The sequence below is a fragment of the Haliotis asinina genome, chromosome 14 (assembly GCF_037392515.1).
Source record: "Haliotis asinina isolate JCU_RB_2024 chromosome 14, JCU_Hal_asi_v2, whole genome shotgun sequence".
In the NCBI taxonomy this organism is placed as follows: Eukaryota; Metazoa; Mollusca; class Gastropoda; order Lepetellida; family Haliotidae; genus Haliotis; species Haliotis asinina.
Window position 1 is genome coordinate 23,295,860 of NC_090293.1, and position 19,021 is coordinate 23,314,880.

Genomic DNA, 19,021 nt, shown 5'->3' on the forward strand with positions numbered 1-19,021 from the left:
TATAACATCTCTACAAGATGCTTTCGACATGGACACGCGATTTTCATACAGCTTTGGAAACGTACACAATGAAAAACAAAACTGCAAATCAAAAACTGATTGGTGGGTCTTCCTGTGACTATATACTGTTGTAACATCATAATCAACACTTCCGTTAGCCGCGATACACGGTCATGACTTCACAAGATAGGATGGCACCGCGCTTCTCGGCTAAACTTTCGTCAGCTATATGACGGCGGTTGGTAAGTAGTGGAGAACACACTGGACGATCCAGTGATAGCTCTATGCTGCTGGGATGCGATAACATGCAGCAATACACACCTGACCTTCCGATCTCAGTTTTCGCCATTCCGTTGTCAGCGGCGGACTGGCGACAAAAGCAAGGGCCTCGCATAGTAGAGAGACGTCACAAATCACTTCACTGATTAATACATATTTAAGTAAAAAAAGCTAATATTTAAGTCATAAATACACACCAACCCCAAGACACTGATATGCGTTGCTGATGCCACAGTTACAACTCTGTTCATGCTGAGTAGCTTCCCAAATACGCTAACGTAATTTGAATTCCTTGTACAAAAGCATTTTTTTCTTATCTGGAGCGAACCAACCTGTTTTGCATTCAATCTAGCCTTCTCCTTCGGAGTTGTGTAAGGGTACTGTGATCGTGGATCCACGGTTCGCCGCTACCCCAATTCATTTTGACTGACCTCAAGTCATTCCATTGTTACCAATTTACTGAAAGCGAACTAACGAGGTGTTCAGTCCCGGAGTGCGCGTAAGACTTGATATGTGATATTGAGTGAGTGAGAGTGAGTGAGTGAGTTAATGTCACGTCGACAGTATTGCAGCCATATCCTGACGAGAAAAAATAATTAATATCAATATTTAAATCAATAACTTGAAAACATAAAAACCTGTCATCAAAAGACAGTAAAGACATTAGGCAATCACAGATATAACTTAAAACTAGCATTGAAAACTGAAACATAGTAATTAAAGAGGACAAAGCGATATGAAACACGGGCCATAGACCGCCAACAACTAAAGACAGATCACCATACTAGGGTTCGTGGGGACTGGAGTGAGTGAGTGAGTGGCTGCAATATTACCGATGTAACGTTAAATATGAACTCACTCACTCACTTACACAAGTGAGTTGGTTTAGTTTTACACCACACTCAGCTATACGGTGGTGGGATGTAAGCAATCAAAAAACCAGTCAACCCAGTGGTCAACAGCATGAGCATCAACTTGCGCAATGGAGAACTGATGACATGTGTCAACTAAGTCAGCGACCTTGACCACCCGATCCCACCAGTCGCATATTATGACAAACATGGGTTACTAAAGGTCATTATTCGAACCCAGACCTGCACGGGTCGACAAGGAATCGGAAGTGGCTAAAATTGATCAGGGATCAGGGGCCCTACTTTTCTGACATGTTTGATGTAGATGGACGTACGCTTATGATTTCAAGTCAGTTGATAATTTCGTCCAGATTCGATTGTCTATAGACCAGCGTCTGGTAGGTGGAATATCCTGGAACGGGGCGTTGATTGACAGACAAGCGCACTGAAATGTGTCCGCTTCTGAAATGTAACAAACAATACCTTTGTCTTCACTATATATAAGGCATAATGAGATGCAAATGTTATTTTATTATTCAATCGTTTACAAGTCACGATATTTTGTTATATATCGATAGTCGGGATTGGTGCCTCGTCATGGACATTATCTGTCAGTTATCTGTTTGGCCAAACAGCCTATGCCACAGATGATGCAGACACACTGCCAGTAGCATGCCGAGAGAAGGTGTTGTTGTCCCAGCCGACGACCCATCTCCATCTAGAAAAGATTTCAGAATGGAAGACAAATTAGGCTGATCTTCTTCGCCAGCGGCCTCCGTGTCTGAAAGTTCACCTCTCTGACCGGACCCAGTCGAACCGTCAGTTCCCATGTTGTCAGGTTCCACTTCTACCACAGATCCGCTTGTTCTCGTGTGGACCGACGCGTCATCCATAAGTGACAAAGTCCCGTCGGCTATATTCTCGTCCTCCGAGTCAGGGTCATCGACATCGTCCTCATCATTGTCACTGGTAATTGAAGACGTGGGTGATGATGCCGTTGAACAGATAGAAGTACCTTTAAGTTTGAGATAAGGAGCAAAATAATGGAAGTATTAGCCACACATTAGGATATTAGTACAACATAAATACATGTAATATCTGCAGTGTGTTTGAATGCTCCGGGTAGTTGTGTACTCAAAAATCATTGTTAGTTCATTGTTAGGAAATATATGATTTACTGTAATTCACTGTAAACCTACATGACCACTTGGAAATGGATATTCAACGTAAATTCAGCTTACCGAATCTCCACGTGGCTGGACCCCTAGAGTCTAATGCTATGTCTCCGAGGGTAAACGGCCTTTCATCATAATAAGTGAACATGGCACCATTCTCAGGATTGCATCCTACGCCAATTTCTGTTTGCCCGGTTGGGTTAATCCTGATCCAGAATGTTTTAAATTCATTGCATATTGGCTCTATCGGGTGACTAACCGCTCCGGTACAGTCAAGTTCTTCATGTTCGTTTTCTTGTATCGTGCATTTTTTATGCTTGGCAACAATGTTACCGTCTGTATTCGTCACCTGAATTGCTACTTTGTGGACTCTGTCACCGATTTTCTCTCCAAAAGGAAAGAAGAAAATAGTTCCTTTCACACAGGATGTCACTTCGAAGAAAAGAAATGATATCGCGGTCACATCAATGCCATTTTGGCTCAATCTAAGAAGCTCTTTCCCTTTGTCAGTCTCTAGGGTCTCGTGTACAGGCAAGTTTGATACTGGAGCAATAGATGGCCTGTGGGATATAGTTTCAGCTTCGACGCATTCCTCATCTAATGAAAAAGACAAAACGTACTAAAGTCGTGACTTTCGTGTCGTGTCATTAATCACTCTTCCCACGGTACTCTTTTTTCTTCAAAGCTGAAACGTTGTCTTAAGTGAACAAGAGTCATCAGAAGATGACATACCCCCATGGCCCCCACATATTTCAAAGGACAAATCATCTGAAGGTCACTTGATGATTTTTTTAGATTAAGTTTCCGTGGAAATCATGAAAAATGTAAATGCCACATATCTGTAAATAGCAAAAGGCACCACTTCAAGATTTGTTGAAAGATATCTAATGGTTTCCGAGTTGCGCTCCGGAAACGAAGCCCATCCGTCCCTTTTAAGACTAAGTCCGAATTGTTTTCATGGAAAAATAGAAAATAGAAATGCAAAAGGAACCACACTAGAATCAAGCTCACATATGTGCCAAAATTTGCAGAAAGATATTAAGAAGTTTTCAAGTTGTGATCCGGAAACGAAGCCCCTCCCTCCCTTTTGAGACAAAACCAAATCGTTTCCATGGAAACCGAGAAAATGATAAATCACAAAAAAACTTTAAATAGCAAAAGGCGCCACTTTAAGTTCTGATTGATATACCTACCAAGTTTTGCAGAAGAATATTGAACGGTTTTTGAGTTATACTCCGGAAACCAAGCCCACCCCGCCATTAGACTATGTCCAAAACGTTTCATGCAAAAAATAATAGTAATAAAAAAATAAAATAAAACTGCCAAAAACCTGTAATTATCAAAAGGCACTACCATAGGTTCAGATTATTATATCTATCAATTTTGAACGATTTTGAGTTATGCTCCGGAAACGAAAGGATTAAGGGTGGGCAGACAGCGTAGGGGTCGACTATATGGAGATAATTATTATTAACACACACAAACGTTTGCCTGCTTACCGAATTTCCATAGTGTTGTTCCAAGCGAGCTTAAACCAATCTCACCAAGACTGAAGGAACCTATGTCTGACATTGTCCATAAGGTGTTCCTCCCAACCTCGCACCCTTCTCCAACCATGACGGTACCGGACTCGGCAATGCTGATCCAAAAGGGTTTAAATTCGCCACATGAAGAGGTCATGGTTGCCTTGATCTTGTTACCACATTTCAAGTTTCTGTTCTTCGAAAGAGCGCATGTTCGCATGTGACCAAAACGGAGACCACTCTCAATATCTTTAATCATGAGCGAAAACTTCAGTGCCAGAGTGCCTGTAACGAAGCCCGTTTGGTATAGTTTCACAATGGAGTGGCTACAACCCTTGTGGCTAAATGTCAGGGTTGTCATCCCAGCAACATCGATACCTTTCTTGCCGAGTTTGGTTGTGTGATTCCATGTACCAAATTCTTTGGTTCGTATCTCCTTGGAGTCCACCAGTAACTCTAATTTTGAAAATAGAAGTATGTGCAATTCATTAGAAAATGGGAGGGGGTGGGTGTTTAAGTTGTCCTATAAATGTATTCCTGACGATAGTGAGCATTTCTTTTCTAAATGTCAAAATAGTTAATTCGGAGACGACTCCACATCGAATATCATCGCTTACATCTGTTGTCAATACAAATTACACACCGCGGGCGTGGTCTGGAGCGTTATCCACAAAAAAGCAGATCTTCCGCCTTTGTCGCCTCATCTGTCTGTTAATCTGTTCTAGCCAATCACGATAAAGAACGCTAGTCATGCACGCCTTCTTGTTAGCACGCCATATCACAGGGAGACTGTCCAAGTTAGAGAAGTTTCGCAAACACATGGCTTTGGCAATTTACCGATCACGAATGGCTTGAGTTTTTCCCCAGTCATAATGCAACACAGCAGAACAGTTAAACGTTCATTTGAAACCTTTCCCACTTTGACTGACACACTTTCACACTTGGTTCATTATGTTATCCAATGGAGGTCATTTTCCGACCCAGATGTCATTTGTGGAGATATTGTGATGCTTACAAATTCGTGATATCATTGCATTAAGAATATGTTATCTCGACAATTAGTTTCATCTATTTTTATTCATGGTATCTTGGTTTTATCCAGCACTTCTTTTGGTATTTACAGCCTATCATATGATAACAAGTGTACAGAAAGTAGTATGACAATTACAAAAAACAGTTATATATGCATTGGGTCTTAGACTTTCATCACATTTTGTGAGTTGGTTTCCTTTGGCAATCAATGTAAGCCATGAGGTGTCATTTGCCAGTAAATAGTTTTCCATACTTTTCCACATTTCCAAATTGCGTCTCAAAACAGGCACCATGTGCAGACGAATGAATTTAAAGTAGGTTGTTTATTAGGCTAAGGTGGCGGGAGATCAACCCCGTAAATCTTAACAATGACTATTAATTTAAAATCTTTCATGGAATACAACCAACTGGCTTTTATTTGGATCAGTTTGTATTAACAAAAAGAAATCAGAACATTCAGTGGGCATTCTTGAGCCCATGAAATGTTTTCCGAAAAACTAAACATCATAGCTGATGAATGTTGAATCTCGCACTACCTAATTCTAATATACCCCATATAAGTTCATTTACCTGTATATTGTCTCATTTTTGGAACGGTGCATTACTGGAAAAGTGAGCATTGAAAACATGCAAACCATTTTCATGTTATCTTTCTATTTAAACAACGCAGGTTTCTCTCTTCAACAATCGGAAAGAAATGCCTTTTGAAGCATCCGTCCCCAAAATGACGATATGCATAACTGGGTTAAAAATAATATTAATATATATCTACGAAACTATATAGTCGTGCGTTTACCATATATATTACACATGGCAGATCAAGTTCAAATGAATATATTTTTTTCTAGATTTCTAGGTGTGTAGGAGTGCTATCTGGGAAGACGATGTAGTGTAACGTTCACATACCTTGTTGAAAGAGCAGAAGAAACACCAGCAGTGCTCCCATCATTTCTGCCTGGAAGCTCTACCTGAGTAATGCATCAACAAGTTATTTATATTACAGGACAGTTTCATGATAGAGGCTCACAACTCCTGCTTTCTGTTTATGGACACCGCTAAATGTCTGAACTCATGTAAACTGTGCAATGGCATTTTATCTCCAATGCTTTGATCAGAGACAATGTACATGTTCATACAAAGATATGTGTTGTCGTTAGTTTGGCTTCTGTCCACTCCAGAGCGTCTCTTACTGGATCCCTTCACGACAACTAAACCGTACGCAGACACGAGATATGGTACTTTGATATATTCTCTATAAATGTATGTCAGTACATTGTATAACTCGAAATCAGTAGAACATTACTGAGAGGTTTTAAAAGATAGAAATGAGTGTATGTGTAAAGGTAAGGAACGGAAGCAAATGCCGCCCAAAAAAGCGAGTGAATTTAGTATTACGCCGCACACAGCAATATTCCAGCTATGTGATCCAGTGATCAACAACATGAGCATCGATCTGCTCAACTGGGAACCGATGACATGTGTGAACCAAGTCATCGAACCTGACCACCAGGTCGCGTTAGTCGCCTCTTACGACACGCATAGTCGCCTTTTCTGGCAAGCATGTGTGGGTGAAGACCTGTTCTACCCTGGACCTTCACGGGTCCCCCACGAAAGACGACACGGGAATGAATGTATATTGCCATAAATCAAAAATAGTAGAATGTTAAAGAGGGGTCCTAAGGAATATGGACCACTCCTCCCATTTCCCTCCACATACAAGGATGCCTGAGTGTGTTCATTTATGTCGTTATGAGGATGTATTTCTGTTACATAAAGTGTCACATTAATAAACGTTTAGGTTATATTGGTATTAAAAGTTTAGAGCTTTGAAGGTGGATGTGAACTCGTATCATCAGCTCGGGTTTTGTATTTCACCTGCTGAGAGTGGTATTGGGAGTTACCTGCCCTTTCTTTGCTTTTGTTCCCTGTGTGAGTTTGTCGTCGTAGTGTGATCGAAATGTGAGGCGTGTCTTCTGCTAGTGAGTTAATATTACACATTTGTGACTCAATTGTATTTTTTGAAACCTGTCAAGTTATTTATCATAACCTTAATTCATTAGTTTATTGTTTGTTAAGTATACAATTGAATATTTTTTATTCTGCTTCGCTGGGTAAGGGGGTTTACATGACGATTATTTCAGACATTTTTAAACCGATACAATGTAAGCATAATTATGTTCAAGAGTTTGCACTTTTGGAGTCCCGACCTTCTCTGAATGTACTGCGGATAATGGCTTATCTTTGAGTGGTTTCACATTGCGTTTGCTACTATGATACCTAAAGAATGAATAAACTAATATTTGTATACTCTTCTAACCATTACGTATGAAAGACGAGTCGTTAGTCTTAAGCGGAACACCAAATCCATTCTTACAAACGTGTGGTTAATTCATACCTAACGATGAAAAGTTCGCCCGCCAACGAAACCACAGACAAATTACGTAACTCACCAGAGCAGAGACCCACAATGACTTCGTATGAGGAACATTTTTTCAGATAGTTGTACAGAAAATGTGTAGGGAGCTAGTCATTTTGTTGAATTCTCGACGCCAACAAAGACATGCCGAATCATTGTCGTCAATTGCTCCATGGGACCGGGCGATGGTGTCACTAGTAGGAGAAAAGTAATCCGTTCAGCACAGACAATAGCATTCCTAAGAGAACAAAGGCATTCCAGAGCACAACAATAGCATTCCTGAGCACAACAATAGACATTCCACAGGATTACTCCTTAAAATCCTTAAACTATTCAGGATTACTCCTCCCTTCGAGAACAAAGCATTCCTGAGCACAACAATAGACATTCCAGAGGAATGAGTCAAACTATTTAACGATATCATTCCACATATGTATCCTAAATACAATAGCATTCCACAAGTGCACCTTTTAACGCCCTTAAAACTAGGCAAACTATTTAACCTTGGCATTCCACAAAGTGCTCTTTAACGCAACGTATGTAAACTATTTAACGATAGCATTTCACACATGCATCCTGAATCAATTGAAACCGTTGAAAACGATATATGGTGAACAGACAAGTTATACATTAACCCTTGAACAGTTCGATCCGGTTAGTATCGTAAGCGTTCTATATACACGTGTGTTTCACAGCTCTCACTAGTGACAAAAACATGCCAACAGGTTTGTTAGCTTATAAATGAATCCTTTTGTATATGTTTGTAATCTTCTGTCACTATTCAGATCTATGATAGGAGATAAAGGGTTTACTCCATGAAACACGCTCATTCATGGAGTTTGGAATGTGTATTCAAATAAATGAATGAATGAATGAACGAGACGATGCTTTGAAAAACTTGAAATGCTCGCTGAGACATATACGCAGAGAATCAATGTTCCCGTACGCTCTCGAAATTGAACGTCAAAACGCAGAAACAGTAGAAGTAACGCGTTCGGTTTGGCCTCATAACGCCTTGGCAGTTGCGTTCGAGCGAATATTTCCGGTTCATGGTCTATGAAATGGAATTGTAATGCATCAATAACATCGCATCATAGTAAAGTCCAACACCTTTAAGTGTGATGGTACATTTTGTCTACCCATGTAACACTTGTTACTCAATGGAACACAATAAATGAATGAAACTTACCTAAAGTTGAATATAACAGGGTTTGCAGATGCACTCCGTTATCGTCTTTAGACACGTCATGTTCATTTTTTTTTCAAAAATGGTAGCGTTAACACCTGTAGTTCCACCATACACTTGATATTTAAACATTGTCTCTTCATAGTTGTTTCTTTAAATATTTCCACATTTCCTCTCTTCCTCTTCACTATCTTCTCTTTCTTTCTCCTTTGCTTAATTGTTTTCTCTTCCAATGTCTTCTGTTCTTTCTTAATTGCTTTCCTTCTCTGTCTTATCTCTTTCAGTCTTTTCAGTTTCTGTTCTCTCTTGAAATGTTCACAGTAGGCTTTAAGTATCGGTTGACTTTCAAAAATTTCTATTTCACGATCCGACAAAGTAGGAGTCTGTTTTCAGTAAATGTTTGGCTTATTTTCATCAATCCTAACGCGTTCATAAATTCCTCCATCACACCAGCAGTAAACATTGTCCAAATGTACAGAATATTCATCACACACTCACATCACCTTTGACCCAGTATTTACTGAAACGATGTTCTATTGAAAATATCTGAATCTACCTTGTGGTTAATGAGGGTTCAGCTTATGGGCGGAGAGGGGGACTTCTTTGCAAAAGAACGTGACCTAGGTTAACAAAGCGCGCTCAATGTCCATGACCAAGGTTTTGATATCGGTCATGCACACGTCAGCAACATTTGATATTGCTTATGTGAATGTACCTAACTTTTTGAAAACGTAGTCATTTTCCTTTTGTCTTGCGAGAATACGCCCCTCCATGACTTGTAGTTTTTGTTGAAATCTATGTCACGATTCTCGTTCTTCAAAGCTGCGACTGTGCGATATATATATAAGTTGGTATAAACTTATATTGATCAAACGATATGGCTTGTCTAAGTATTTCACCTTCTGCTTCGGGACACGATTTCACCGTTGTTAAAGCAAGTCATAGTATATCTTTTTGTTCTACTCATATTTCGTTCGAAAATTTGAGAGATACGTTTGGATTTATTTTTTTCAAAACTTGTATCACATCAAAATTATAATTATCATTTTTCGTTGTACGAGAGAATTCAATTCTGCTCTTTGCAAAATTGTACTGTCACCCTAAAAGTAAATTTATTAACCTGGGAAATCGAAATTTCGCATAGAAATTTTTACTAGAATTTATCTGACACCAAATGAATTTAAAGACATCTATTTAGGTTTCCTCCCATTTCATTTCGACCAAACTATTTGTAAAGAATTATTCAGCTCCGTCTCGACTGGCATAGTTGATGTTTCAATGCTTACGTTTTCTTTTAATGCGATGACAAATAAACCGCACAGTTGGAGTTTTAACGGGGTTATTCCCACTTATCGATCAATTACGACACGCAACATGACTATGAGTGTGGTTAGCAGTTCATATTTACAAACACATCGTCAGTGACATATTTCGGATGAATTAACTCGCCTTCACACATGTCTTACATTGTCTAGGGTTATGTTCGCCCGCACTGTGAGCAGTGACACATGGATAATAGGCAGGAGGGTGTAGCATTTGTGTCGAATCCTCTCGCCCTTGTAACGGTAAAATACGCGTTTAACCTCGCCATTGAAACGATGACACTACGTCTTAGATGTATTGCCTGCAGTGAGTGAATATAGTTTTACGCCACATTCGGCACTATTCCAGCTCTAGCACTTTGGTCTGTCAAGAAACAAGCATAGACTAGACAATCTAGTGATCAACAGTAGGAGCGTCGCTCTGCGCAACTGGGAACCGATGACAGGTGTCATCTGAGTCGGCCAGACTGACCAACCGATTCCCATCAGTCTCCAATAGACATGGTTTAGTGAAGGTGTATTCTAACTCACACCATCATTGTTATGACGAAGACTATGGACTAATGTGCAAAAAAAAGCCAAAACAAACCATTCATTTATATCATTTATTGATTTGATTCAGTCGATTCCATACAAACCCGTTACATACGAATGGACAATAAAATTCACTTCATTCTAGAGCACAACAGTTTAGCCATTGGTATACACAGGCTGCTGCTTCTATTGTTTATACAATAAGTCCGTGTTTTGAAGCACATTTTTGAACTGTTGAATGTGCAATTCGCCTTTCCTATAGGCTGTTTTAAGGTCTAACTAATGGTTTTCTATAGTCAATGCTTTGTCCTGAGCGATTTCCGTCTCGAGGGCCCCAGTTTCACAACTCAGAGGGAAATGCGGCGTTTCTTGTTGCCATTCGAGTTTAAGAACTGTTTTCAACATATGAACTAAGCTGGACGCGGGTTGAAAACGCATCTTCTCCCAACCTCTAGATGCTCACACTGATACAGCGATATCTTGAACAAGGATAATTATTCTTGATCGGTTTGCTCCTCCTCATCGTCACCACCATTATCACCATCCTCTGAAGCCAGGACAGATTCAGTGTCACTTTCTACTTCGGGCATGTCTATACGCCTCAGAATGTCTTTCATTTTTGGCTTCAGAAAGAGCTTGATTTTCTGTTTGAGGGTGGATTGCTCCGTGGAAGGATTCATATCTAACAGACTGTCCAGAATGGCTTGAAATAGAGGTGCCTGTTTAAAGTAAGCAGTGTATTCTACTACGCAATTGAGGCTACAGGCCAGTTCATTTTCCCACAACTGTTTGATTCGTTTCTCAGTCCATTCTACTGTTCGTCCCTGCTGCTTGTACTTTTTTCTCTTCAGTTTCATCACGCCACGGTGCAAGTTATACACACGCTTCCAGATACGTTGTAAACCTACGTTTTGCCACTCCTCGGCTTCTATGTCAATAAAGGTTGGTGTCCCACGAGGATATTTAACGACAAGACCACTGCCTTTCTGGGAAGAGGCTACATCGTCATAGTCACTATCATTGTCATCACTCTCGAGTCTGGCGCGCTTTCTCTTAGGTTGAAGCTTATTGGCTGGACACCAATGTTTGACATGTCGCTGTAGGTCGTGCAGGTTATCTATCAGCACCCCGCAGTCTGCGCAAGCCGTAGCCATAGTAAACGATGTTTCACTACTCGTGTCTGAATCAGTGTATACTTGAGTGGGTGAATGATGGTACGACCTCTGTTCTGTTGTTGTCGTATCGGAAGTCGACGGAATATCGACAGAGACGTTCTCGGTCAACTGGTCTGTGGCCAAGTCGGGTTCACACTGAGTTGTTGCTCCCTCATGGTCTTCTTTTATGAGGTTAACATGAAGTCGATCCTTATCTTTAGTGGTAGGCTTGAGATCGATGGTGAGTTGTCCATAAGGTGTTTCAGCAGCCTTTTCATACTCAGCCATAAAGTGGTCCATATGTTCGGGGAAAATTCTACGAGCGAACAGTTTGATTTGCTGTTTATCTATGGGCGAATGAAACAGGCTAACATAATGAGCGTTCAAAGCAATGTCTCTCGATTCTTTACCTCTCGGAAACAGATTTTGTACCAAGAGAAAGATCAATACATTCTTGTGATGGGAGGTTTGGGTAAAAAGCCGCGAAATATGCTTGTCGTGCTTTGCTTCGGCCAGGAAATCATCCAGGACCAACACGTTCTGTTGACGAGCATCAAAGTAATTCTCATCCAAGATATCATAGGGAATTCCTTTTACAAAGGTCACCCGTGGCAGCTGCTCACGGATGTCCTGATATAGGGGCTGCCACTGTGTATAACACCAAACAATACGGGTAGGTTGGGGTTGGATCAAGTCATGTTGGAGCACGTGAGAGGTAAACACAGACTTTCCACAACCACTGGGTCCCACAACGAGTGCATTCGAGGGGATCAGGAATTTGAATCGTTCTCGAAGATCAGATATACTTGGTAAATGAGGATGTGATGTGTGGGCTTGTGGCGGTGGCGAGTGGGTTTGTGGTTGCAGGTGGGCTTGTTGCGGCGGCGGCGGTGGGTGGTGTACTTGTGGTGGCGACGGGAGGGCTTGAGGTGGTGGCGAATGGTGGACTTGTGATGGTGGGTGGGCTTGTGGCGGCGGCGGGTGGTGGACTTGTGGTGGGAGGTGGGCTTGTGGCAGCGGCGGATAGGCTTGCGGTGGTACGTTATGTTTATATCTCCTGTGTCGTAACATGACATCTCTCCTAGAAAATATTTTCTGACAGTCCGGACAGGTGGTAACCCCCATAGTGTTACAGCACGGTGTGCGATTAGGGAATATGAAGTTTTCTTTTATACCCTTGCCTCTGTTCACGCTGCAAGGCAGCAAGTGCCCGTTCCACAATAGCCTTCACCTCCGACACATGTTGTGTTCTCACGGGTTGTACTTTCAGTTTAGTCTTTGGCCCCTGTTTGGTTGTGAACGTTTTTGTCGTCTTCTTCTTCTGTGCAACCTGTCTCTTCTGGCGTGGTTTTCTTGCCTTTACCTTGGCCTTGCTCTTGCTAGACAAGAAAATATCTCTGGGTATATCCTCTAGAGCTCTCTTCATGCTGAAATGGGACGTCTTATCCATTTGCTGCCAAGAGTGAAACTGTCAGTCGCCTGACCTTAACATGGAGTTTTATCCTAGCATTTCCTGTGACATGTACAGGAAGAAATCTTTAGGGGAGACTTGTGACTATGAACTAAAAAGCGAGGGTTAGTGAATTTTAAGTTGGTCTGATAATACACACAGATATGTTCATAACAGTTACATTCATTTAGCATGCAGAATGACGTGTAAACCATTCATATGGGTTGAGCAGTTCTCTCTCTCCAGGGGTGTAATCATGATGCTCTTCTTCTTTCGAGAACTCATGGGGAATTGAAGCTATTGCATGCGACTAACCAATATATAACAGAACAGGAATGTGTTCTGTACAAGTTTTTTTTTATTGACATGCATACATCTATGACATATTTTGTATTACATATTTTCCGATAAAATATTCACTTCGGGTTTTGGACAATTGGATGTCTTCTTTAACATATTATTACCATGTTTCCTTCTCTTCTCAAGTATGTTCATGAAATGTCTTCTTCTCCACAAAGTGGTACAGGGTAATTCAAATTACACGTTTGTCTGCACTGTCCTCCATTTCAAGTGAATAAATTACGAAACATTTACAGAGTCAGTATATGTCCCACAAAGTCCTGTGATACCGTGTCTTTCATCATCCCCTCTTCATCATAGTAGCACATGCAGTTCATGAGATCCATACAACACACATGACACTGAATTTGTCCACTATTACAGCTCATGTAACGCAACCTATTGTTGTAACGGCATACACTGCAACTTTTCTGAAGGAGGAGTAAGTTTGTCTTCCTGATAGAGATCTTCCATGATTCCACTGGATGAATCAACAGCTGTTATGTCTGTGGTTTGTTTCTCTTTTTGTTCTATGTCCTCCATGAGTTGAGTGTAATCCAACCACCAGTCGTCTATAGTAGGTTCTGTGGTAGGTGTTATGGGCTGATTCGTGAGGGATGGAGTTGACACTGCTTCAGGATCTTCTTCCATGTTCCTGAAAATGACAAATAAGATTGGAGAATGTAGAACTGCAAACACAATAACACGTACGTAAATGAAAACCTATTCCAAATGATATTCGCAGTGATAAACTATTCGCTTACTTTGGTTGCATAGGAGTGGATTTCTTCTCTTGGGTCTTCTGTTCCTTCACTTTCCTTGGCTTCTTAGCTTTAGCAACACGCTTGTTGGGTGATTGACGTTTTCTGTTACTTGAATTTCTATCCTGAGTGGCGGCAGCAATTTTTGAATAATCCAACATCAAGCTCATGAGAGCTGGTGATAGCGAGGGGAATTTCTGTTCTAGAGTCTTCATTCTCTTGAACATCACTGTGTATGTGGTTTTATACAACTCACTTGTTCGCATCATCGTTTCGTGCAAATGGAGCTGAGTGTTAAGAATATCCTTCATTTCTTGAAACATACTCGAGAGCAACTGGTCTGTTGAAAAGTCCACATGTTGAAGGTGAAACATCTTCTGTGCCATATGGATTGCAAGCAGAGGTGTCTTTCTGAAACTTGTTCACTCAATAATGACGATGAAACTGATTTGAAATGTCTTATACTAAAGGTGCATGTAGGCGCTGATTGGATGTAGAGTAGTGCACACGCAGTTTGGTTGGTTGACCCTCTACATCAGTGGAATATTTTATTCATGTTTGTTCACCGTGACATCAATAGATTAAATGCTTTCAGAAGCTTTAAGAAACACGTCACTAGAATGCTTATTCGTGTCTTCTGGAATGTTTTTGTATTCTATTGAATGCTTTGACTCATTCCTCTGGAATGTTTGTTCACCCGTGACGTCTTGTGCTCAGGAATGTTATTGTGCTCTGGAATGCTTTGTGCTCATAGAGAGGCGTGCTCAGGAATGTTATTGAGCTCTGGAATGCATTGTGCTCATAGGGAGGATTAATCCTGAATAGTTTAAGGATTTTAAGGAGTAATCCTGTGGAATGTCTATTGTATTCGTCTGGAATGCTATTGTATTCGTCTGGAATGCTTTTGTTCTCTTAGGAATGCTATTGTCTTTGCTGAACGGATTACTTTTCTCCTACTGTCACTATGTACATATTTCTAGCAGACCCCGTAGTGCTGCTAAATGGGTTATTTGTGAGTGCGAAGCGTGCATTGTGGAAGACTGTGGTATATACTGTGGTATATGGTTCGCCCCATACTCGCTTCCAAGAAAGAAAATGCTATTTAGGTTAGTTTTCATCAAGTTGTAAAATCACAACTACTTACTAGGTGTAGTAAATCACTGGTGATCAAAAGGATTTGATCATTACAATGTTTTCTTTGGAAGCGAGGTTGTGATCGAAGTGACAGTAATATCGTAAGTAGTAATATATTGACACCCACCTCGCTTCTAAGAGTGAAATTGTTATGTTATAAGCAATGCCACGCGAAATCCTATTATCCGTCAAACTACCGGTACAAAGTAACTTTGATTTTGTGAAAACAATCTTAACCATCATTTATCCTCAGACAGGGAGCCGCCATTTTTGAAAATAGTGAAGTCACGGGCTAAATCCGGACTAAATGCAACTAATTACATAATGCCCGTCATTCTTTAAAAAAATAATTAATTTAGTTAGCCAATAATCAGCAGTCAATCGATGTATTGGCGGTTAATCCTTTGAAAGAAAGCATCATTTTACACAGACACGACAGAGTATTCGGTGTGGATTAGTAAATCTACATACATAAACCCTACCTTTCGACGGATCCGTATTTAAATCCGCATTAAAGTAATTAAGCAATCAGCGTATATGTGTGTGTGTCACGATAACATCTACACTGAAACATCCTTTATTCCACTCTGCGAAAGAAGAAGAAGAGCTTAACTAGTCACATTTTCAAAATGTATCATTACAGGTTACCCCACTATCTAAATGACTTCGTCCCTCCTTTCGTCTCTCAAGTCAGCAACTGTCCGCTACCTAACGCATTACGTTTGCAAACTATTGCTTGCCATACTGCTCTATATGACAATTCATTTCTACCAGACGCTGTAAATTTATGGAACGCATTACCGCAAAATATTAAACCTCAAACAGATGTCAATGAATTCAAATCTGCCTTAAGTTCCAGAGCTAAAGTTATCATTTCGATTCAAACATAGGTACAACAGTTGCCAGATCCTCCACTGTCGCTTAAGGTTAGGATGTATCGATCTCAATGCCGACAACTAGTTCACTCAGTGCACCTCAGCGTGTAACCTTGTCTGAAATATATGGCATGTTTGTGTGTTTGATTATCAGTCTGTTTCACAATGTTTATACGTAGTGACGCATTGCTTACCCTCTGTGGGTCGGCATCGCAAATTAAGGATACTTATACACGAACCTTCAGTAACCTTCAGTGGTGTTCAAGGTCAATCTAGGCCAAGGCAAGGTGTGTACGTGACAATGATCTGTCAAAACGTCCCAGCCTTTCTGAGAGTTGACTCTAGTATGGTGCGACAAGACATGATTATTTCTTGCTGTGTTTGAGTGAGTGAGTTTAAAGTCTCATCGGCACTATTGCAGTCATATATAGTGACGACACTGCTGTGTTTGAACATTTATGAGTGAGTTCAGATTTATGGACACATCGCCAATCATTTGAAACATTACAAATCCTTGATAAGCGCAAGTAGCTTGAAAACCTGTCGATAAAGGACAGTAACATGACTTCGTTGATGTGATGATGTTGGTTGTTGAAGATGTTTTCAGAGATGGCGGGTTCAAGTCTAGTTCGTTGACAGCCGACATCAGGACTGGCCGTCATTTGTTTCACTTTTTTGTCTGCATCTTCGTTGTCTTGTTACTTCTTACACGATCCGTAGGGATCCGGGGTAGAATAGGCCTTCACCAACCCATGCTTGCCATAAAAGGCGACCTTGCTTCTCGTAAGAGTGAGTGAGTGAGTTAAACTTTAACGTCACATCGGCAATATTGCAGCCATATCGTGACGGGAACGTAGCATTAAAATGGAATATTACGTATTGAGTATTATAAAAACCTGTCGACGAAAGACAGTCAAACAACTAGAACATCACAGAAAAGAATGTAAAACTGGTAATAATGCCTAAAACAATTTATCTATAGAGGACAATACAATATAAAACTGGGCTATAGATTGCTAACAACTGAAGGTAGATCAGCATACTAGGGACCATGGGGACTTACAGTGCCTTTGCTACCTGCATGGACCCTAGTTGGATTTACATCATCCCCTCAACTGTTAGCAATTTGGGAAATCTAGCCATACAATAAAAAAAACACTTATAATACGATTAAAAACCTGGAAATTTAGAATTTACTTTGAATGTTTGTGGACTTACGTACCCTCTCAGGAGGACAATAATTTTACAATACTTCAACCCCCTTTGAGGGTACAGCCACCAACAATTCAAGTTACTAATTCAAACTACCAGTTATTAAAATACACCTATTTACATAACATACTGTTCAAACTTCAACCATAAAATCAATTTCTTTTAAAAAACCTATAATTAAATGAGAATTAACGCTGGTAAAAAGATCCTTCATTGTTTTAACTGTAAAATACTTATCCCTTGTGATGGAGAATTCAACATAGTCAAGCAGAATATGCTTGACCGTGACTTCTTGTAAGACTAACGGGATCGGGTGGTCAGACTCGCTGACTTGGTTGACACATGTCATCGGTTCCCCATTGCGCAGATCGATGCTCATATTGTTGATCACTGGATTGTCTGGTCCAGACTCGATTATTTACAGACCACCGCCATATAGCTTTTACTTCTCAAATACTGTGATAGTCTACTTTGTTTTATTGTCCTTCGTCGACAGGTTTTTGTATGATTTACATGTATTTATGGTGAATTTACAACTTGTATTAGTCACGATATGGCTGAAATATTACCGACGTGACATTTCAACTCACTCTCTCACTGTTTGTGAAAAGTATTGCTCAAAGTTGACATCCATAAACACTTTTCCATATAACCGGTTTGGTAGATCAGGTGTACACTCAATCATGTGTACTGTGTTGAATTGACTTACAGTATGTCGCAATACACCCATTCGAGCAAATTGGATAATGAGACATCGGTTTGTATGAGTACCTTACCATAGGAAATTATGCTTTTAAGTATGTTTATGAGTGTTTCTTCTTGAGTGTACACATGACCTGTGGAAAAGTGAACTAATGGCTGCATGACATGGAGATCATGTTGGATTCTTGATTGTCAGATAAAAGGAAATCTGAAGGTGGGTATTGTGTATAATCTAGTTCTTGCACGCTATTGACAGACAGAAGCTTGCTTTCAGCCTGAGAGTGGCCGTTACTGATATCCTTGAAAATTTACGAAACACTGGCGAAATACTGCACATCAACGGAAGCCTAGTAGGGCCACTGTGCAAATTTATTATCTCCTACGTAGAACACACTATCTCCTTTGTGGGTCATTGTATTACCTGCGTCGGACTTACCATCTCTTACGTAGTATTGAATACCCCTACGTAGTACTTAATGTCTCCCACGTAGGGCATACAATATTCCCTATATGGGAAATGAGCGATATATATAATGTCCATTAATTTGAAATGGTTGACTTAAATCCCCAGCCATACAATCACTTGTTTCACTGTTTCTGTCTTTGTTGAGAGTTTACCGTCATATGTTACATTTACTATAAGAGTCATGTGTTACATTTACTGTTAGAGTCATGTTTTACATTTACTGTTAGAGTCATGTGTTACATTTACCGTTAGAGTCATGTGTTACATTTACTTTTAGGGTCATGTGTTACATTTACTGTTAGAGTCATGTGTTACATTTACTGTTAGAGTCATGTGTTACATTTACTGTTAGAGTCATGTGTTACATTTACTGTTAGAGTCATGTGTTACATTTACTATAAGAGTCATGTGTTACATTTACTGTTAGAGTCATGTGTTACATTTACTGTTAGAGTCATGTGTTACATTTACTGTTAGAGTCATATGTTACATTTACTGTTAGAGTCATGTGTTACATTTACTGTTAGAGTCATGTGTTACATTTACTGTTAGAGTCATATGTTACATTTACTGTTAGAGTCATGTGTTACATTTACTGTTAGAGTCATAT

The 19,021-nt window shown here is 40.1% G+C and overlaps 1 protein-coding gene across 1 annotated transcript; it reads right to left on the minus strand.

Annotated features, from left to right (window-relative positions):
- Positions 1-1,641: 1,641 nt before the first annotated feature.
- LOC137260987 (uncharacterized) lies at positions 1,642-5,823 on the minus strand. Its single transcript, XM_067798579.1, has 4 exons — positions 5,767-5,823; positions 3,805-4,284; positions 2,372-2,902; positions 1,642-2,145 (listed from the first exon to the last, which is right to left on the minus strand). The coding sequence occupies exons 1-4, from the start codon at positions 5,807-5,809 to the stop codon at positions 1,742-1,744; spliced, it is 1,458 nt and encodes a 485-aa protein (XP_067654680.1). The 5' UTR covers positions 5,810-5,823; the 3' UTR covers positions 1,642-1,741.
- Between the last annotated feature and the right edge of the window lie 13,198 nt (positions 5,824-19,021).